Source organism: Curcuma longa, chromosome 15 (assembly GCF_044706935.1).
Source record: "Curcuma longa cultivar G26 ecotype Majalengka, Jawa Barat chromosome 15, ITB_CL_G26_1.1, whole genome shotgun sequence".
NCBI classification, from domain to species: Eukaryota; Viridiplantae; Streptophyta; class Magnoliopsida; order Zingiberales; family Zingiberaceae; genus Curcuma; species Curcuma longa.
In genome coordinates, this window is record NC_133875.1 from 9,256,288 (window position 1) to 9,277,625 (window position 21,338).

At 38.7% G+C, this 21,338-nt stretch overlaps 1 protein-coding gene across 1 annotated transcript in view; it reads left to right on the forward strand.

The window, feature by feature from the left end:
* Nucleotides 1-3,577: 3,577 nt before the first annotated feature.
* Nucleotides 3,578-21,338, forward strand: part of LOC141845957 (BRAP2 RING ZnF UBP domain-containing protein 2-like) — a 25,162-nt gene continuing 7,401 nt past the window's right edge. The window contains exon 1 of the mRNA XM_074733944.1: nt 3,578-3,878. Coding sequence (XP_074590045.1) covers nt 3,578-3,878 — 301 coding nt within the window. The remainder of the gene's footprint in view (nt 3,879-21,338) is intronic.

Genomic DNA, 21,338 nt, shown 5'->3' on the forward strand with positions numbered 1-21,338 from the left:
ATTGACTCCCACCTGGATATGACATCATTATACAGCCTAATATTTTCGGATAATACCAGAAGCGCACCTATTTGTTGCTGGGCCGAAGGGAGTACCCATTGTTCATTATTGTATCCCCTTCGTAGCTTGCCAATTCTGGTGCCAATAAAATCCTAATTTTGGTACGGACTAGATGATGATGGTCTTTCAGTCGCCGGTGCATACTGCGGGGGTCCCATCATCATATCTTCTGGTTGGTTGTATGTAGAAATTGCAGAAGATGATGCTAGAACGTGGGACTCCTTCATGATTGGATAATCCATTTCCAGTCCCTCCTCCAGCTCGATGTGGGCTATCATTTCATCATCTGCGTCAAAAATTAGAGACGAACTAACAGATGCATAAGAAGTCTCAAAACTATATTTAATTAGGAGACGTATACCTTATGGACATTTATCAAGATTGTTACTTGTAAGTCTTTGTCCAAAGCAATAACACGTCAAGATGATGATCCTCTTGGATAGTTATTTTGAGTAACTTGAATCCGCAGAATAAGGAGCTACAACTTGGGCTAGGTGTGACTTAGTCAACCTAGTGAGGACTAACAGATAGACTATGTCCAGAACTAAACGGGTATAAGATGATGAAAGGAATAGAGACACAATCAACCATAGCTGCTGAAGGTTCATTAGTGATTCTAGAATCAACTGTGATTTTTTGATTAATTGAGAGTTATGATGTACTACTAGGTGTCACTCATAATCGATCCGTAATTAATAGTTAATTATGGACGGTCAACATAAATCTGAAACCTATAATGTCACATGCACTACGAGTTTCTCCAAGAGACATAAAATGAGTTTGAGAATTAGATTCTCAAATTGAGAGAGATTGAGTCTAGTTGGACTAGACGAAAGATAAATATAGAAGATATTTTATCAAAAAAGAAGCATGGATGAGCTACATCTTTTGAAGATAAAGTGGGCCCTCTTTGATTTAATTATAAACTAAATTAGTTTAGTTTTAATTAAAAGTGGTTTGGTTTTGAACGAATCTAATTTAGTTTTGAACCAAACTTGAGGCTAAAATATAGGAGTTTAGTTTAACAGATTCTGTTAATATTTCTTAATGAAATTTTTTTTTAAATACCTATAAATATATCTTTTGTGAAGAGTTATTGATAGGGATTAAAAATCTAATTATTAGATTTTAAAAATCCAAAACAAACTCCCCTCTTCTCCTCTTGCTGCCGCCCAAGCAAACCCCTTCTCAAGTTGGCGCCACCCACTTTTGTTAGGGCTTCTTGTTGTCACCGGCCAAAGAACCTCCTCCAAAACTCACCACATGTTTCTAATCCTCCAAGGATCAGTACCTCCCAAGGGCCGACTATTTTGGAGCCAACAAAAATTGCAAACCGACGGTGGAAGCAACGAACACATGGAGAAGTAACAGTTGTTTCTCCACTAAAAGGTATCGCTTCTTCATTTTGATTTGATTTTTATTTCGAGGCAATTGTTGCCACTGGAACATCCACACCATATTGTTTCACTACTCCTTCTTGATAAAGAACCATACGACCTTCGAATGGAGGTGTGATCCCCTCCGTTCAATTTGATTTGTATTGCCGAATTATTTTGAGCCGCCGGATATGGAATCGGACTGTAGGTCTTCTCTCGAATCTCTTGTCTCCTCCCTTCGACTAGTATCGCAGTGGAGACATGACACATGACTTAGAGAAGTCATCTCGAGGAGATCTCGACTTGGATACGAGTAGAGGCAATCTTGCTCAAGGTTGCTAGTTGATGTTGTTTCTGCTCTGCGTCATTCAAAAGGTATAAAATTGTTTATGTCTTATTTATGATTATGCTTGCATGCATGTGTTTCCTTGGATATATTTTTGTGTAATTAGTGATAAATTTATTTATTACGCTTCTATTGCCATGATTTATAAAATTAAAATTTTAAATTACGCATATAAAAACCAACAGTGGTATAAGAACCACCGTGTGTTCAACATAGATCGTAGATCTTTATTTGATGTATTGTGGATTGTCTAAAATTTTATTTTGGATATATTAGGATATTTTGGATAAGAAAATTATTTTCTAATCCAATATAGAAAATTTTCACATTTAGAAAAGCTTCTAAATTTATTTAGAAATCTAATTTTGAAAATTATTTTCTAATATGATTAGGAAAAATTAATTTTTAAAATTATTTCTAATTAAATTAGAAAATTTTAGATTTGAAAATTTTTCTAATATGTATATATGTAATTAGATTTATAAATTATTTTCTAATCTAATAAAAAATTATGATTTATGAAATTAAATTCCTTGACATATATATATCCGAAACTAATTTAGGTCAACGAATGACATAACTTTTGCCATAATGTATGTCATGTCATATGCATGATTAATATGATTAATGTATGTTATATTGAAATGTCATGATTATGGCATGTAGATGCATGTAAATAGTTTTCTATGTTGCATGTAGTTGATGAGACATAATAGGAAAGCCCTTGTTTAAATTTTAAAGCTTACACCTTCCATTAATATGGTCGAGAACCAGAGTTTAATTATAAGCATGGGTTGTTGGACTCTCTCCAAGCTCAACTTATAATTAAATATGTTCGAACCATTAAGATATGATCTCATGATTAATGGGTCAGCTTTAACTTGAAGCATTGATTTGTTGGACTCTCTCCAAGGTCGATGTGGATAGGGGTGAAGTTGGGTGATATACATATGATGTATATATGTTAATGAGTTAACAACCCAATGTTTATACAAATATCAATTAGTTGATAGCATAATGTGATAGTTATATATATGTGATATATAATTGGTATACTTGATACCTACCACTAGAAATAAGAATGACTTATTGGACTCTCTCCAAGGTTGTTCTTATCTATAGTGGATATCAATCCACTTGGAGAAAACTACCATCTCTCGAATTCAAAGTGAGGGCTCTTGAATTTGATAAGCAAGTGGGACTCCCATTTATGTGTGTAAATTGTTTGCATTACATAATTAAATTTATCTCTCTTATGTATGCTCAATTATGTATTTCTAGGTTAATAGAATCAACTTCTTTGAATTTGTGCTCAATTTTAAAACCAATAAATTGACTGGACTGAACTTCTTGGACTGGCTTCGAAACCTAAGAATTGTTCTCAAGGTTGAGAAGATAGCCTATGTCCTGGATGAGCCTCTTTCCCCGAGACTACCTGATGATGCAACACCAGACCAAAGGTTGGCCCATCAAAAACATATGACTGATTCTGAGCTTGCCAGTTGCATCATGCTAGCCTCAATGTCCCCAGAACTGCAAAAACAACATGAGCATATGGATGCTCATATGATTGTTTACCATCTTCGTGAGTTGTTTGATGAGCAAACTAGATCCGTAAAAGGTTCGAGATCACTAAGCTTCTCTTTCGCTCAAAGATGCAGGAGGGGTCATCTGCAATACAGTTTGTACTAAAGATGAATGACTATATTGAGCTTATTGGGATTACTTGGACTTATCATGGATCATGAATTAAGTATTGTTACATAGTTTGCTTGATAGCTATTCTCAGTTTGTGATGAACTATCAGATGAACCATCTTGAATCCACGATTCCAGAGCTGATCAACATGCTCAAGACAGTGGAGTCATCTATTAAGAAAGAACAGAAAGCTGTGATGGTGATTGACTCTTCGAAGAAAGGTTCTAAGAAGAGGAAATCAAAGGATCAAGCTAAGGAAAAGAAAAAGGCTAAGAAAGAAGAACTGACACCAAAGGGATTGTGTCACCATTGTGGCAAGGTGGGACACTGGCGAAGAAATTGCAAGATTTATCTTGAGTCCATGAAGAAGAAGGCATCCGATGCCCCATCTACTTCAGGTATCTTCATTATTGATTGTCATACTATTTTCTTTGACACTTGGAGTATTGGATATTGGGTGTGGCTCACATATATATAATGACATACAGGGGCTAAGGAATAGTAGAAGACTCGTTAAGGGAGATTCAAATTTATGAGTTGGCAATAGAGCAAATGTTGCAGCCAAAGCCATTGGAACGTATCTGTTGAAACTCCCTAGTGGACTTGTCTTGGAATTGGATAATTATTATTATGTTCCTTCTTTAATAAAGAATATTATTTCTATTTCTTATTTAAATAGAAAAAGATTTTCATTTGACTTTTAATAACAATTATTGTTATATAACTTTGAATGAAGTTCTTTATAAAATTAGAATATTATGCAATGGTATCTACACATTAGATATATCCGTGGAATTCTTGACACATTTGAATTATATTCATATGATACATGTGATTCATGCTTAAAAGACAAGATGACTAAGTTACCTTTTAAGGGAAAAGGTGAATGAGAGAATGATCCTTTGGCCTTTATACATACCAATGTATGTGGACCCTATAAGATCGGTGCGTGCTAGAGGGGCTGAATAACACTTGTTGTTTGTTCATTCTATCAAACACTCACAAAGGATATTAGAAAAATAAAATAGGAGACTCGTAGATTTTTACTTGGTTCCTAACCCCCTAGGGTTAGTATGTCCAAGGCTTATGCATGGAAAGACGTTTGTCCACTAATAGTCTCCTTTTCAAAACTTTTTCGAATGTGAAGAAATTCATCTTACAGTTCAAAATATAATAAGAGTAAATACAAAAAGTAATACTTAAAATAAAATAGTCAAACATTCATGTAGAAGTCGATACGGAAGTCCTGAGCGCAGCGCACCCTTCCTGAAACTTTCCCGATCATAGGAGCTTGGTTTCATTTACATTCAGCAGCACCATAATATGAAGATGGATGGAAATTAGGGTTACTTCTTGTGGTGCACATTGAGGCCTTTATAAAGACACTTCGGACACCTGGATCCCTTTTCGGGTGCCCCGAACCAATCCAATCTAGTTTTGTTGGTCTTTATTGGGGGCAATTCCACCTGATCCGGGCACCTAGACCTTACAGGGGTGCCTGTACTATTTTGGGTGCCCAAGTATGATCTAGGCATCCGGAACTAGTCAACTAGGTTTGTTCTAAGTTAACTTCCGGGCTTAGTTAGACTGCTTTTGTTTACTCCTTTTATGCTTATAGGATCGTTAGAAGCGCTAGAGGGGACAGGTGAATAACGGTTTTAGGCATTTTCATAATTTTTAAAAAACTTGTATAACTTGAGTACATAAAATAGAATTGGCAGTAAAAAATAACACAAGCGACATGGATGGTTTTACTTGGTTTACAACCATATACTGCTACTCCAAGGCCCACGATCAGAGATTATTTCCGACGGAAAATCCACTAAATAACTCCCCTCTTACGAAAGGGAGTTAAGAACTTTACAAAACTCAGTAGGATCAATAACAAGTATACCTACCTAAAATTTAAGTACAAAGCAAAACACTAAATAGTTATACCAACAGAGAATGAATATGCAGACTTTGTTGTAGTTTCTCGACGTGACGACAGTGTTCTAGATGGAATATCTTTGTCCAAATGGTCATTGTTGAGTCATAATCAGATACATCTAGGGTTCCCACTCGAGGCCGCTTCTATTGACTGATTTGGGCGCCTGGAAGCCTTTTCGGCCGCCTCCATGTCATTCCATCGATCCACTTTCGACGCTGACTCGGCATCTTTCAGATGCCTACATCCCTTTCAGGTACCTGGATGCTGACGTGGAGGTTGCCAAATCAACTTTGACTCCACAACACATTATCCAGATCTGAGCGCCTGGAACCGTTCCAAGCACCTGAAGGTTGAGGTGTCTCGACCATTGGGACTTTGCCACCTTACCGCCTCACTGGCCTATTCCGCTAACATCTGATCGTTTGGAACCAATCTGGGCGCTTGGACCATTCAGTCACCTGGATCCAAATAAGGGTGCCTGAAATATAAAGTTTCAGCCCCTCTTTTCCTGCAATACAAGTTAGTCCAAAATACAAAATGTAACAGAAAAGGAAATAGTTTAGCCAAACTATTTTGGTCTTAACTTCAGGTTTCCAATGAAACCCTAGGTTAAATCGACGCCTACTGTTCCCCTTACCAGAAATGCGTCCTCACCCACTCTACTAAGGAGAATTTACTTTATGCCAACCAAGTCCTCTAGACTTGTTGGACTTTTACTTAGCCTCAATCCTTGGCCCCTAGGACTTCCACCGCTAGACGTCTAGTCCTCCAGACTTCCGCCTAGACTTCGGCCTAGTGCACTTGATTCACCAAGACTTCCTGCCTGGTCAGAAGACTTCCGTCTGGTGCACTTGATCTGCCAAGACTTCCTGCCTGGTCCTCCTGACCAGGACTTACTTGCCCAGTCCTCTAAATTAGGTTTTCCACCTAATCCTTCAGATTAGATCTTCCTTTGCCTAACCTCTAGCTAGGACTTCCACTGCCTAGCCACAACTAGGGTTTTCTTGTGCTTAGCCGCAACTAAGACTTTCCTGTGCTACCTGCACACTCAGTTCAGCTCATCAAATCACTTCATACACTTAACTTAAACTCATTACAATTATCAAAATTTAGGTTCGATCATCTAGTGCTCCCTGCACTAATAATATCCTCCTTTTTAATTATGACAATTTAGGTTCCAAGTTAAATAAAAATATTTACAATAATAGAGAAGAGGTAAATCATAGCAACAATCAAGGCAAGTCATAATGATCCTATATAACTTAATGCACTTGACTCTCCCTCAATTCAGGACTCCCCCTAAACTTATATTTTACTTAGAAAAAAAACTAATTTTGATAAAAGCTTCTTTTCCTTTTCTCCCCCTGAACTTGATATGGTTAATTATTCAAGTCCTACTTAGATTTGAAAAATATTTTTAAAAAATTATTTTGCAACAATTAAACTAACTTTTATAAAATGTTACTTTAAAAATCTTTATATTTTCCTCAAAAATATTTTGATTTAGATTTTTCAAGGAAAAATATTTTAAATTTAACTTTGAATTAAATATCTCTCTCCCCTTTTGACATAATCAAAAAATATTTATAAAAACTTTTATTTAAAAAAAATTAGAAAAATCACTTAATTATGTGAAAAAAATATATTTGAGTCCAAGTGTGTTATAATAATATAAAATACTTAGATAAAAAAATTTTCTCCTAGGCACATGTCCAACTTAGGTTTTGACTAACTATCAAAGGATAGTAGCTTGACCAAGTTAGTGAAGTTTAAGTGTACCATTCTAATTAGCTTATGATAAGCAGGAACACTTAACTTGATCTATAGTTTATGTTTTTAGCTCAAGTTTTGGTTTGATGCATAGACATAAGCATCTCAAACTCAGGCTATGACTATGTATCTCACACCATTCTAGGTTTCACAATATACAATTAAGTTATCTAGTGTGCTTTGTGAAATGCATCAACCTAAGTTTATAGGTGCATGCTCTCTATTAAAAGTACCTAGACTAGGGCCAAAAATTTCTTTTACTTTTGAAAATCTAAAATTTTAAATTAAGTTTTTCAAAGATAAAATAAATATTTAAAAATTATTTTAAAAAATTAAATAATAGTAGATTTGAAAATATGAGTTTTGAAATATAAAAAAATTTATAGTTAGTCTACCAAATACATTCCTAATTTCAGACAAGTATGCAACAATAAACTGTAATAAGTAAGTGTTGTTAGATTTGAGAGGTGTCTTAAGGCAATCGTCTTACGGTTATACTATTTATTGGATAAATAGTAATTTATTATTTGAGTGCACATTTTCTATGTGTTTAATTGGATCTGAAACTCAAATACTGAATGTCCACAATACGATTCATAGCATGAGAGAATTTGTGATTGGATCACAACTTGTGAGCATCTCTACATGTGCAATTATTGTTGGGACCGTTGCGTTTGCTAGAGGGGGTGAATAGCAACTTTTGCTCTTGCCTACAAAATCGTTAGCAAAAGCACAAGACAAAAGCAAAATAAAATTAAACCAATGCTAACCCGTTCGATTTACTTGGTATCCACCTCTACGAGGTGACTAATCCAAGGATCCACACACACCACGCGAACGTTCCACTATGAAACTTCTCCTTCTCAAAGCAATCTTTGAAGGTGGAGAAACCTTTACAAATGATCTCTTCCTCTTACAAAATGTGTAGTGAAGGTTTAGGGAAAGATTTAAGATTCACAGAGCTTGAAGATTGTGCAAGAAAGAAAAAGTGAAAACACTTGCGTCTCCAATCTTCAATCTGTCTTTTTATATTTTTTTGACGCCAGTCGACTGCCTCAAGGATCAGTCGACTGGTGGGCTTCAACGGCTCTTGTAGATTGCGTTTAATTCTCCAATTATCAATCCAACGTTCAAATATCAGTCGACTGATTAATTAGTCAGTCGACTGGTCATCAGTCGACTTCCACTGGTCAGTCGACTGGTCAGTGCCTTTCACTCGACCAAACTTTCTGTGTCAACTGATCAGAACACCAGTCGACTGATCAAGACTCAGTCGACTGGTGAAGCTGAAAATCACCTTTCAGCTTCCTTCTTCATCCCTTAGCCTTGACTCACGCCTTCAAACATCTTCCACAAGCCTCATGCTCCTCATCCTTACACTTGCTTGAAATGTTTCCCTCAGCTTTCGTCATGCTAAGTCTTCCTTTTGCCAAGAGGTCGCACCTCCGAGACTTCACCATTTTCCAAGAGGCCGCAGGACCTCCGAGACTTCACCATTTGCCAAGAAACCGCACCTCCAGGACTTCACCATTTGTCAAGACTTCAAACCTGGACTTTCCTGTTTACTCAAATCACACATGTTAGATCACCAACATTGCCTAACTTAAACTCATTTAGCCAAACATTAAAACCAAATGATACTTGGGGTAAGATTGCACCAACAATTATGAATGTATTGAAATTTATCCCTAGTCGAAGAATTGATGAGCATACGGACGTCATCGATTCTGTCGAGACTAGCACATTTGAACTCCTTGGTTAGCCAAGCAGCCGATCTCACTACTAGAGACATTGGATGTTGAGAGTTAAATATGGATGCTGGTTAAAGGTAACCAGTTCATTGGAGTGACTTGCCTTGAGACTTCATATGGTTTTATACATATGTCAATGAAGATCTCAGTGCAGCTTAAGTGCGAGTTTCCTTTGACTTGCGGTATTCAAGTCACCTTGGTCATGGAGGCTTATACTTTGACATCTTAAGCAAACATCTCCAAGGAGGTGTGGACCCGAGATGATTGGGTATAAGTCGAAGTGCTCGAAGGTGTTTGAATAGACCACAGAGGATTCACCGCTCCTTGAAAAAGGAGACGTATACCCTGCGGCCGCTTGTCAAGATTGTTACTAAAAGTCTTTGGCCAAAGCATTATATGTCAAGAGTACGGTACTCTTGGACACATGTACAAATAACTTGAATCCACAAAACAAGAAAGCTAGCTTGGGCTAGGTGTGACGTAGTCAGCCTAGTGGGGACCGACACATAGACCATGTCCTGAACCAAGCGGGTATAAGACGGTGAAAGGAACGATGCACGATTCATTATAGCTGCTGAAGGGTTTAGAAAATGTTCTGGAATCAATCATTGATTTTTTGATCAATTGGGGATCATGATGTACTACTAGGTGTCACTCATGATCGTTTCATAATTAATGGTTAATTACGGACGACCAACATAGCCGGGAACCTATTGGGTCACACGCACTACAAGTTCTTCGAAGGACTTAAAACGAGTTTGAGAATTAGATTCTCAAAATGAGAGAAATAAAGTCTGGTTGGACCAGACAAAGGATAAAATGATGGAATTCGTCTTATGAAGACGAAATGAACAAAACTAATTTCGTTCAAATCAGAAGTCGTAATTTGGTTAGTGAACCAAATGATTCAATTTTGAACCAAATTGAACCAACTTAGTTTGAGTTCATGATGGAAGAGGTTTTGGCAAAACGGATGAGATGAGGAAGTTTCGTCTTGTGAAGACGAATTGAACAAAACTAATTTGGATCAAATCGGAGGTCGTTTGGTTAGTGAACCAAGCGAACCAAAAGTGAGCCCGATTTGCTATAGTGCATTACCGGTTTGATTTAGTGGATTAATTCTGGGTCAGCCCAAATCCTAATTCTTCTCCCTATGGTTCACACCTGACCCGCACCGCGCACTGTAGCTCCTTAAATAGAGAATTGCGAGAAAACCCTATTTTTGGTTCTTCCTCCTTGCGCTGCTCTTTCTTCGCCTGAAGAAAGCAGCCGCCGCCGTCGCTGAATGTCTGATGGCGTCGAAATCCTCGCCGACCGTCAGAGAGGAAGATGCGAATCCCTAGCCTAATCGCGCCTATAGCTTCTTCGACCGTGGGAGAAAAGACAGAGGATGGGAATCGAGCGGAGTCGCTTCCTCCGTGAGAGATGTCGAATCGGAGAAACACCCAGCTGAGCACGTCGTCGATTCCAAGTGTCGCCCTATGCTTCAATGTTCAGGAGCGTCATCGACTGGCTTGCGGTCTCTGATTTCCAGCTAACGCAACAGTCGCCGTCCATAGCTTCCCAACCGCTGCTTGTCGCTTGTGCGTCTGCCAGAGAAGAAGGACGTCGAACCCTCGAGCCGATTGAGGAGGTCGAAATTCTTGTTACCCTGTTGATTCCTCTTCCCGATTCGCCGTTCCCTGCTTCTCCCTATTTCTCCCGAGGCTCCCGGTCTTCTTTCGTACACTGTGAAGGAAGTTTCTCCGATCGCTAGGTTGCTGGCTAGAGAAGACAGAAACTTTGCCTCCCATCAGATTTCTCCCGTGCCCGACACCACCTCTCCCGGAGTTGTAGCGAAGGACCACCGGCGTTGGACGTCGACAATTGGTACCCTGTGCTATCGATGTGGAAGGTTTTGTCGAGTTGGCTAACAGGTTGCTAGCGGAGTTGTTATGGTTGCTAGATTTTATCGTTCACAAAACCTTACAAAGTTTTTGAAGAACGTTCCATCAACGTTGGAAGGTCCCGACTATTTGTCCATTATCGGCAATCAAAGGTTGACCACCGAAAATTACACCGAGAATATGATTCCCGATGATAGTTTGAAAGCCTCTAGAACGATCGCGACAAATGTTGTTGCGTGGTTTCTAGAATAAGGCTTCTCTCGATTCGATCATCATCGATCATCGGCTAGTATCAAAGATAATAATGATGTGACTCGTGGCTTCCGAAGCCATCTGGACTAGAGCTTAACATGGATTACCAGTAGAGGCAGGACTTCGATAAGGACCGCTCGATTGATATCAATCCTGCTCAAACGTCATCGGAAAGGTACGCGTAGAATTATTAAGTTTTTTGTACAAATTTTAATTTCCTACTATGCTTTGTACGCTGTTATTTCCTGCTTAGCATGCGTGTATTGTGATAATAATCAGCTGTTAATTATTGTTTATTTCCGCTACGCACGTTTATGAAACGTGTTAACACGTGCATTGCACTGGGACAATCCCAACAAGTGCAATAAAGAAATACAATGCTGAAATAGGAAAATGCAATAAGCAGTCAATACATAGTAAAAAAGGTCAACACTAGAGTCAATTATACAAGTCAAAGATAAAATTAAAAAACTGGATCTACTATAGGGAGGTGGCTGGGGGTGGCCCATGCCCCAAGATATGAGTATGTCCTTCAACTCACAATGTCTAGCCCTACTCTGCTCCTACTGAGTCTTAAACTGACTAGCCAATCTGTCGGTAGGAAGTAACTGACTCATGCAGACTACAAGCTGACTCTTCATGTCTGATCACTCTCTGCTCCAGAGTGATAGGAGCTGGAGGTGGAGGTGGAGGGAGATGGAGAAGGTCAGCTAGGCCAATGTCGTCATCCTCCTCCTCGACAGTAGGCTATTGCTGTGGCTAGTTCCCCCGTCTCCAAGACAGAACCCCATCCTTATCTATGTATATACCAACTAAGAAAAAATTCCTAATGCCTAACATGTCAAACTCACTAGTTGATTTGACATCACCTACGGTAATATCAAATCCAAGTGATGGTAGAAGCAATGTCAAAATGTGACAATAGGGCATATGTACCCTCCTGCTCGTAGTGACACCAGATGAAAAAATAATGGCATGGAATATATGTAAACTAATATCTATATCTAGCCTATGATGTAATTCATATAAAAGAAATGTATGAAATGGTTGCATTATCACGACATCCCTGGTAGTCAGGAGCAGAATGCAAGTCACTAAGACTCTATACAGAATATAATCTTGCACTCTGAGTCTAAGTGAAGAGAATTGGGTCACAGTAGGGATCCTCTCCTCTCTAAAGAAATATGAATGCATGAGGTCTATTGTGACATATGAGTATAGGGATACCCAAAAGGAGCATCCCTAGGGGTAGCAGGTAAATAGACATGATGAATGTATAAGTCCTAAGTGCTCTCTAATGATGATGGAAGATAAAATGAAATCCCTTCCGGCTACTCGGGTGGAATAAGTCAGATCGTCGATCTGAACTAGGTTATTGTACAACTTGACACACAAACTCGTGTTAACTGAGCTAGTATAATACACTAGTCGTTGAAGGTCATAATGCTTTATGACCTCTATGGAAGGTATGCATGAACGTGTGAAAAATATCCTATATAAATATCTAGAATGCAGGGGTACAAAAGTTAATAATGCAAACATAATCCTAAGTTCCTCATAGGGGAATCTGAAATTTGTACTAGGAGTACTAGAAGTACCTGCCTCCGTGGTCTTCCTCTTAATCCTAATGTACAAATTAATACTTAACTAATGAAAAAATAACTTTAAATTTCTTTAGGATTATTTTGGGGACTTAATCGACCAACATATTACCTCAATCCCAAGGAGGTTGAAGAGTTGCAGCGACAGGTGGTGGACTTATTAGAAAGGGGTTATATCCATGAGAGCATGAATTCCTATGTAGTTCTTGCCCTACTAGTTCCAAAGAAGGATGGTTCGTGATGTATGTGCATTGATAGCCGAGTCATCAACAGAATTACCATTAAGTATAGATTTCTAATTCCTCGCTTGGATGATATGTTGGATCAGCTATCCAGTTCTAGGGTCTTTTCCAAAATAGACCTTAAAAGTGAATACCACCAGATCAGGATAAGACCGGGAGATGAATGGAAGACGACGTTTAAGACACAACATGGATTATACAAGTGGATGGTCATGCCTTTTGGATTGTCGAATGCGCCTAGTACTTTCATGAGATTCATGCATCAGATCTTACAATCTTTTATGTGCAAATTTGTGGTGGTCTACTTAGATGACATTCTCATTTACAGTCTGACGTGGGCATCACACTTTGATCACCTCCGTACTATTTTTAAAAATCTGAAGATGGAGTGCCTATACATCAATAGGAAGAAGTGTTCTTTTTTTTACTATATTGGTATCTTTTCTTAGCTTTATTGTCTCGACTGACGGTGTTCATGTAGATCCAACAAAGATAGACACAATCTTGGAGTGGCCTTAGCTAAGGACTTTGCATGATGTCCGAAGTTTCCATGGATTGACTTCTTTCTACCTTCGGTTCATCAGAAACTTTAGCACTCTGATTGCTCCTATCACAGAGTGTCTTAAGGGATGTGATTTCAAGTAGCCTGATGAAGCAGAGGCTAATTTTCAACTAGTCAAGCAGAAGATAACTGAGGCATCGGTGCTGGTACTTCTTGATTTTGATCATTTATTCGAGGTGAATTGTGATGCATCCGACATTAGTATTGGGGCTGTACTGAGTCAGTCTGGATATCCCATTGCTTTCTTCAGTGAGAAATTATCTAGATCCAAGAAGAATTACTCTACCTACAACTTGGAATTCTATGTCATTATTCAATCCTTGAAACATTAGCATCATTACCTCGTCTAGAAAGAGTTCATTCTGTTCAATGATCACAAAGCCTTGAAGTACATCAATGGCCAACACTAGTTGAGTAGGCGGCATGCCAAGTGGGTAACCTATTTGCAGGAGTTCACTTTTACACTGAAACATCAAGTAGGGAGCTTGAACCGCGTTGCAGAGCCCTGAGTTGTCACTCTTTATTACTTACCACTATGAGTACCAAGGTTGCAGGCTTTGAGGTTTTCATAGATATGTACTCAACTGATCCTTCATTTCTGAGGATATTTTAGAAGGTACGAGATGGTCATCGTCATGATTTTATTTTGCATAATGGTTATTATTTCGTGGATTATAGTTGTGCGTTCCAGATTATTTATTGAGGCAGCAAATTATTAGTGAACTTCATAATGAGGGTCACTTTAGTCGTGATAAGACACTAGCCCTCATCTCCATAGGTTTTTATTTGCCGAAGTTGGCTAGTGATGTTGCTCACTTTGTAGACCAATGTTATGTTTGCCAATGGTTTAAGGGGATTTTAACAAATTTTGGCTTGTACACTCCTCTATCTGTTCCTGAAGCTCCTTGGTTCGATGTCAGGATAGATTTTGTGTTGGGTCTACCTTGCACCCAATGAACTTCAAATTCTATTTTAGTTGTGTTTGATAGATTTTCTAAGATGACATATTTTATAGCTTACAGGAAGACTATGGATGCTGTCTAGATTGCCCATCTTTACTTCGAGGAGATCGTGCATTTACATGACGTTCCTAGATCTATGACTTCAAATCATGATACAAAGTTCATCAGTCAATTCTAGAAGATCTTATGGGGGAAACTAGGAATACAGTTAAACTTTAGTAGTGCCTACCACCCATAGACAGATGGTCAGACCGAGGTGGTGAATCGAAATTTGAGCAATCTTCTGAGGTGTTTGATAGGAACTAAACTAAAGCAGTGAGATTTGACATTACCACAAGAAAAATTTACTTATAATTGATCAAGAAATAGGACCACGGGTTTAAGACCTTTTGAGATTATCTATGGGTGAAATCTATTTGGTGTGTTGGATTTGGCCCCTATTCCCCGTATAGGATGATTTTGTCCTAAAGCAGAAGAGATGTCAGACTATCTTCAGAGCATTCAGGAGCAAGTGAAACTGATTATTCATGACAACAATACCAAGTATAAGACTCAGGTTAACAATCATCGTCGTCAAGTGCTTTTTGATATGGGTGATTATGTTTGGGCAGTTTTGACTCATGATCGTTTTTCGGCTAGCGATTACAATAAACTTAAAGATCGAAATATTGGGCCATGTGAGATACTGCAGAAGATCAATGGCAATGTTACAGGTTGCGCCTTCTGAGACACATGAAGACTTCTGACATTTTTGATGTGAAACATTTAGGTTCGTGTTCGAGGGTTGCTAATGATACTTCTATTGAACTCAAGGATGAGTTCTTTTCAACTTGAAGCGACGGATGCAAGATGATTTAAAGATTTTATTACTTTTTTATAATTTTTATTTTTAGTAATTTCTATAGGTTTTGATAGTTAGAATAGTTTTAAAAATTTCTATTAATTTTAAAAAATTTTATTTTTTTATTTTAGGATTTTTAAAATTTTGAGTCCATTAAAAAATTATTCTTTCTATTAAGATTCCTTTTGATTTTTATAAATTAAAATTTTGGATTTATATAAATATCTTATGAGTTGATATTTAGAGACAAGAAATTTTATTGATTAAATAAATTTTTTTTTGATAAAAACCCTAGAGATGGTATCATCGCGACTTTTTGCTCATTTTTTTAAATTTTTTGAACTTGTTCTCTCCTTAATTCTTCTTCAATCTTTCTTTTCCAGAATAATCACTATTCTATTTGATGTCATTTATTAATTCGTTAAATATATGAAGTCTATCAATAAAATTCTATTAGTGATGGTCCATATTATAATTAAATGAGTTGTGTTAGGTTTCTTTCGTTTTCTCCAATTGGAAAAAATTAAGAATATGTAGATAAGCGCAGACAAGATTAATCACTAAAAGCACATATTTGTCTTCATATCTTTTTTTATTAATTAATATTTACATTTACCTATCTAAATGCATATATTGTTTTAATAAATTAGCATTTACAGGTAGCAAGTTGATTATGATTCTCCCCTTTAATTTATAATTTATTTTTTAAATAGGAAAAAAAATGATATAATGATCGTTCACAAACAAACTCTATGTGCAAATAAAAAAACAGAGAGAAAGGGGGAGGAAGATGACAGAGTTGAAATGGCATGGGAGTAAAGGAATATACCTCCTTAATTAAGTGAATATTAATTTGATGACAGGCACATTCATGAGAAGTACATATCAAATATATTAATTAGGCTTAGATCATAATATAGATAGAATTGGATAAGCACAAGATACTTAAGAGTTGTTCTGACTTGGTCGAAAACCAATATAATGAGATCAAATAGAGTTAGATAAGCTCAAGATGCATGCAAGAGGTGTTTTGGCTTGGTCCAAGGCTAATCAGATCAATCCAAACAACGTAACCATGGTAGGACTAGGAGTCTGTCTCAATTGTAATTTCTGTCCTCAATGCATCTGATAATAGTCCAGACTCCAATGTAATTAATCAGAGATTGAAGTTAAGAGAAACTCACGCTCATTTTATTTGAATCTTGCTAAGGTAAACACAAAGGAGCCAGACCACTTAGATTTGAACGAAATGACTTATATGCAACGAGACTTCTTCTTAATTATCTCTTCTTCGTTAGTCAGCACTATTTATCAGCAGTAGACAAATATTCAAAAACGGTTATAGAAGCTCGAATAAGGATTTCCTTGGTGTTCTCTCAATGAAGGGAGATACTGCTTTCAGCCTAGTGGAGAATGGATCTTCTTGGCTTTGCCTAAATGCTAATGAAAAAAGCTCATGTTTATGTACCGTACGTGTTCATCCAGAATGAACATGTGGGAGAATCTCTCCGTTATTATTTTTTAAGTTGGCATCAGTTATTTAATTTTTTATCAATTAATTTTGAAGGTGGTTGGTTCGATCGTACGAAAATTTTTTATCGACCATCAAAATAAACCGAAAAATACAAATGACAATCCAGTCTAACAACAAACGTTTTCAAGTCGGCTATTCATTTAAAGAAAAATTCCTCCCCCCACCCCTCCCCCCCCCCCCCCCCCCCCCCCCCCCCCCCCCCCCCCCCCCCCCCCAACTCAAGAGGTGTTGGAAGATCGTTTAACCAAGGACTCGGCCAGGTATATGATTGGGGGGAGCTTCAGAAAGAAGAACCTATTCTTCCACCTCTTGACAAAGGAAGGGCAGTCTCCAAGGAAGGTACACTGAGACTTGGCAGCGAAATGGAAGACGCCTAATTTGGTCTGACGTAAGTAGAACAAGTAGTGGAAAGGTGATGGACTCTAGACGTATTTAATACAGTCGGAAGAGGATGACTGTGCTGAAGATTACGCAGTAGGAGTTGGGGACAAGCTCGGACAGTGAAATTTGAAAATAATGGGATAACTCCTGGAAATAGGGGTGGAGGGGGAATCGCAACCCACCGATCAATTAGCTCTCAAAGAAAGTGACGTAGCCAGCGGGTGGTTCATGTGGCCTGTCCTCTGACGACGGGGCTTGAAGCACATGATCGGCGGGAATGTTGTAAGCTTCCATGAGGTGCTCAAGGGCTGCCGGTGTAATCAACAATTTTTGTGATTCAAACCATCAATCTGAGGTCTCCACGCCAGCCATATCTAGGGTTAGTAGAAAGCAAGGAAGGAGATGAGCACGAAGAAAACAAAGCTAGGGTGTGAACAGTTGGCCAGTACACGAGTTTTCCCTCACAGTCCTATTATAAACTACGACTAGAGTGCGGATGCGAACAGTCGAATCGCATGATGTGCTATCTACCGATAGATCAGGCAGGCGAACAGGTCAACATACCAATCGACGGGCAACCTCCATGACCTCATGGTACACCGCCCGAAGCATCCTGGGTAAACTACCATCGTCGTCTAATGAGAAATCCAAGAGACGCCTACTGGCTTCGCCGTCGGATTTGGCTGATATGTGATTGGTCGATACCATATGCTTTTTCCCTCCATCAGGCACTCACGACACTCCACCATCACAATAGTCTAGTCAGGCGGACTATGCCTCCTTTGATTAGACTTGAATGGGAAGCTTGTTATACAGATGATAAGAGTGACGTGGTTCTTCCCTAGACAAAGGTCAAGAGTCCGCTGACGGTCAAGGTCCAGGCCGAGGTGTCAGGGCAAGTCAACATGAACTCGACTATAGTAGGTTCAGTCAGCCAGTGCTTCAGGCTCAGGCCACACCAAGAGAGTCGCATGGACTTGGCCCTGGCCCACTCAAGTGGGCCCCCAAGACCACACCAGGTGTCTCATCTCGGCCACACTATTCATCTCATCTCGGCCAGCCTCGTCTCCGCCACCTATTTGCCTCATCTCGGCCACACTATTCATCTCATCTCGACCAACCTCGTTTCGGCCACCTATTTGCCTCGTTTCAGTCGTTTTGACCACCTATTCGCCTCGTCTCAGCCAGCCCCATCTTGGCCCTCTCAGGCGTCTATTCTCACCACTCCACCTCACTCTATTTCATCTTGGGTTCTCACCTCATGCCTTTTGTGTGCCAGCACGACACACAGCCACCCCGAAGGAGAACATTCTTACAGGTAGGCATCCGTGTGAGAACGTACCAGTAGGAGAATGTACCTGTAGTAGTCACAGATTTGGTCCCCTCTGATATCTTTTCTTTTGCATCAGGACAAATGGCATACCAGATCGTTAGACGCGGTCTCCTCCGATACCCCCCTCTCTTGCGCATAAAATCAAGAGAAATGCAAAGTTGTCAAACTTGATTCCCTCCAGTGCCCCTTTTTCCTGCATATATGGCCAAAAGGAAATGATTATCAGAGGAAATTTTCTTTCTCGGCAAGCGGCTACAGGCAGCTAGGAAGACGTCTCCTGCCCGACGTGGAGGAACCCAACAGATTATAAAAAGAACCCTCTCATCACGAGGTTTGATCCCGAAAACTCTGCTCATTTTTTTTCTCTCGTTTTATATCATTTTTATCGGAACCCTAACTTGAGCGTTGGGATGGTCTACCAAAATTCCTCGGCACCAGTCTAACTTCTTTTTTGAAGTGTGCTTCAGGTTCAGATCAGGATCCACCCCTTCGCTCAACTGGAAGATCATATACGTCGGACGATTTGTTGACTGATAGCTTGACTATCTGCGATATCTAATCGAACAAAACCTATTGATCTTTTTTTAACCTACTTCCCCTAAAAAACACTTTTACTATTAAAATTTAATTCAGTTTAAAAAAATCTCAGTTAACCTCATTAACTATCCCTGAGGGTGATCGGTCCGGCCTCACGAAAGTTTCCTACCGACCACCAGGGTAAATCGGGAAGTGCACGCAGCTGCCAGCCCAGATGCCCAACATCTTTTGATTACGCTCCCCATTTGAAAAAAAATTTCTACAAATATGTCATAATTAGGGATCGAACCGTGGGTACTTGGGTAACAACCTGAATATCCTACCGTGACACTATGTCTCGGGGACGAATTTAATTCAATTTAAAGACTTTGATACAGTTGCATAAAAAAAATTTATTGGAAGCGTTTTTAACTGAGAGTAAAAAATAGATAAAATAACTAGCTGTTCCAATGCGTATATTCTTTCTCGGGATTGCGTCCTAAATTTGCACCCGATCCCTGAAGCTCTCGACCAACCTCTCATCTATAAATAACCCATCTATTCTCTCCCTCTCCTCTGCACCTTCTACCTCACCGTCTTTTATCAAGTATCGTCGATCTCTCCTCCTCCTCCTCTTCCTCTTGCTCTTGGTGTTCGCTGCATGATCCTCTTCGTAGCCTTCCACAGCTTTCTTGAACTGCATCTGTCGATCTAGCTCCCAATGAAAGCTAAGCCTTGCAGTTCAATATAGCTGTGGGAAGTTACCAGGAGAGACCAAAATTTCTTTGCATCCTTGTTTCATAACTTCTGTATAGCACTGTCATGCATGCATCTCTAATTAAACTAGAAAACTATTGCTGTGCCTGTTACGAACTAACTAATTAAACATATATACATGATCACGAGATGAGTGTGTTTCACTTTCACGCAGGACATGAGCTGCAATTTTAGGGCAGCAGGTGGGATGGAACAGTAATTTTCGTTGCTCAATTACTGATAGTCATGATGAAACATGATTCTGAATTGAAGCCTTCGGTTTCTCCTGCACAATCTAATGATTCCTTTGCAGGTCCACATGACAAGGTGATGGGAATTTATTCATCAGTATGATGTTTGAGGAGCTGTTGTCGTGCCCACACGTAAAGCGAGCTTCCATTTGTGACCATTCCGTCGTCTCACGTAGCCTCGCTGTGTTTTCTTTTCATGTTATCCCTTCCGATTTGATGAGTGGATGCGTCGATGAGGACTATGCACTGACACCAATTACCATATCTTAACTTTTTTTTTTAATTTTTTTTCGGCTTAATATGTAATACTTTGTAAGCAAAAAATGGATCCGTCACCTTAGCGGCCTCCTAATCCCGGTCCCACAGGTGTCTAGAGGGAGTAAATCACGGACGACCATTTTGGCCTTTTTCTCATCATGGCTAGCGCAGGGGAGGGATCGAACCCATCACCTCATTATAAGCAACTGCCCTGCGCTAACTATGTGAGCAAGCCCAATATGTAATGCTTGACATCATGATCCATATATGCAGGTTAATTATAGTGTGTAGAATTTGATATAATTACACAATCATGTCATTTTATACTACAGTGTATATAAAATAATTACTAACAGGCATACTTTGTAATTAAAAATGAGCAAATATATATATATATATATATGAATTTAATTAGTGATAAATTTTAATGATGAAAAGAATTCGTTGCATATATGTAATAAATTTTATGATAAAAAAATATCATCTTTAACCAGTAACAAAATTAACAATAAAAAATATTTTCATCACTAAAATTACTAACAAACTTACTTTCGTGGCACAATCCGTGGCTCAAAAATTATTATTGTAAAATTCCTTATAAATTAGTGATGAATATATAAAATAGTTGCAAACTTTGTCATGAATTTTGGATTCGTCATAAAGTTTGGTGGCAAATATAAAGTTCATTATCAATTTGACGATGAATTCAAATTTTATCACCACATTTTTCCACATGAGCTCAAGCCAGCTATGCATATGATTTTATGTTGGGTTTTTAGCAATGAATACTGAATTTGTTACAAAACCTACGATGAATATCTAAATTCATGACAAATTAGGTGACATATTTTTATTTCATGTTGTTCTAGGGACGAACTAAGGGGCTAGTCATGGTCAGACTCGAGTCTAATGCTGTTCCCATCGCATAGGTCCCACACGCTAAGTCAACCCTTTTGGGTAAGTCGAGCACGTGCCGACAAAGTATATCCATTCGGCAGGAGCCCCGCCGAATCCTTCCATTCGGCAGGAGCC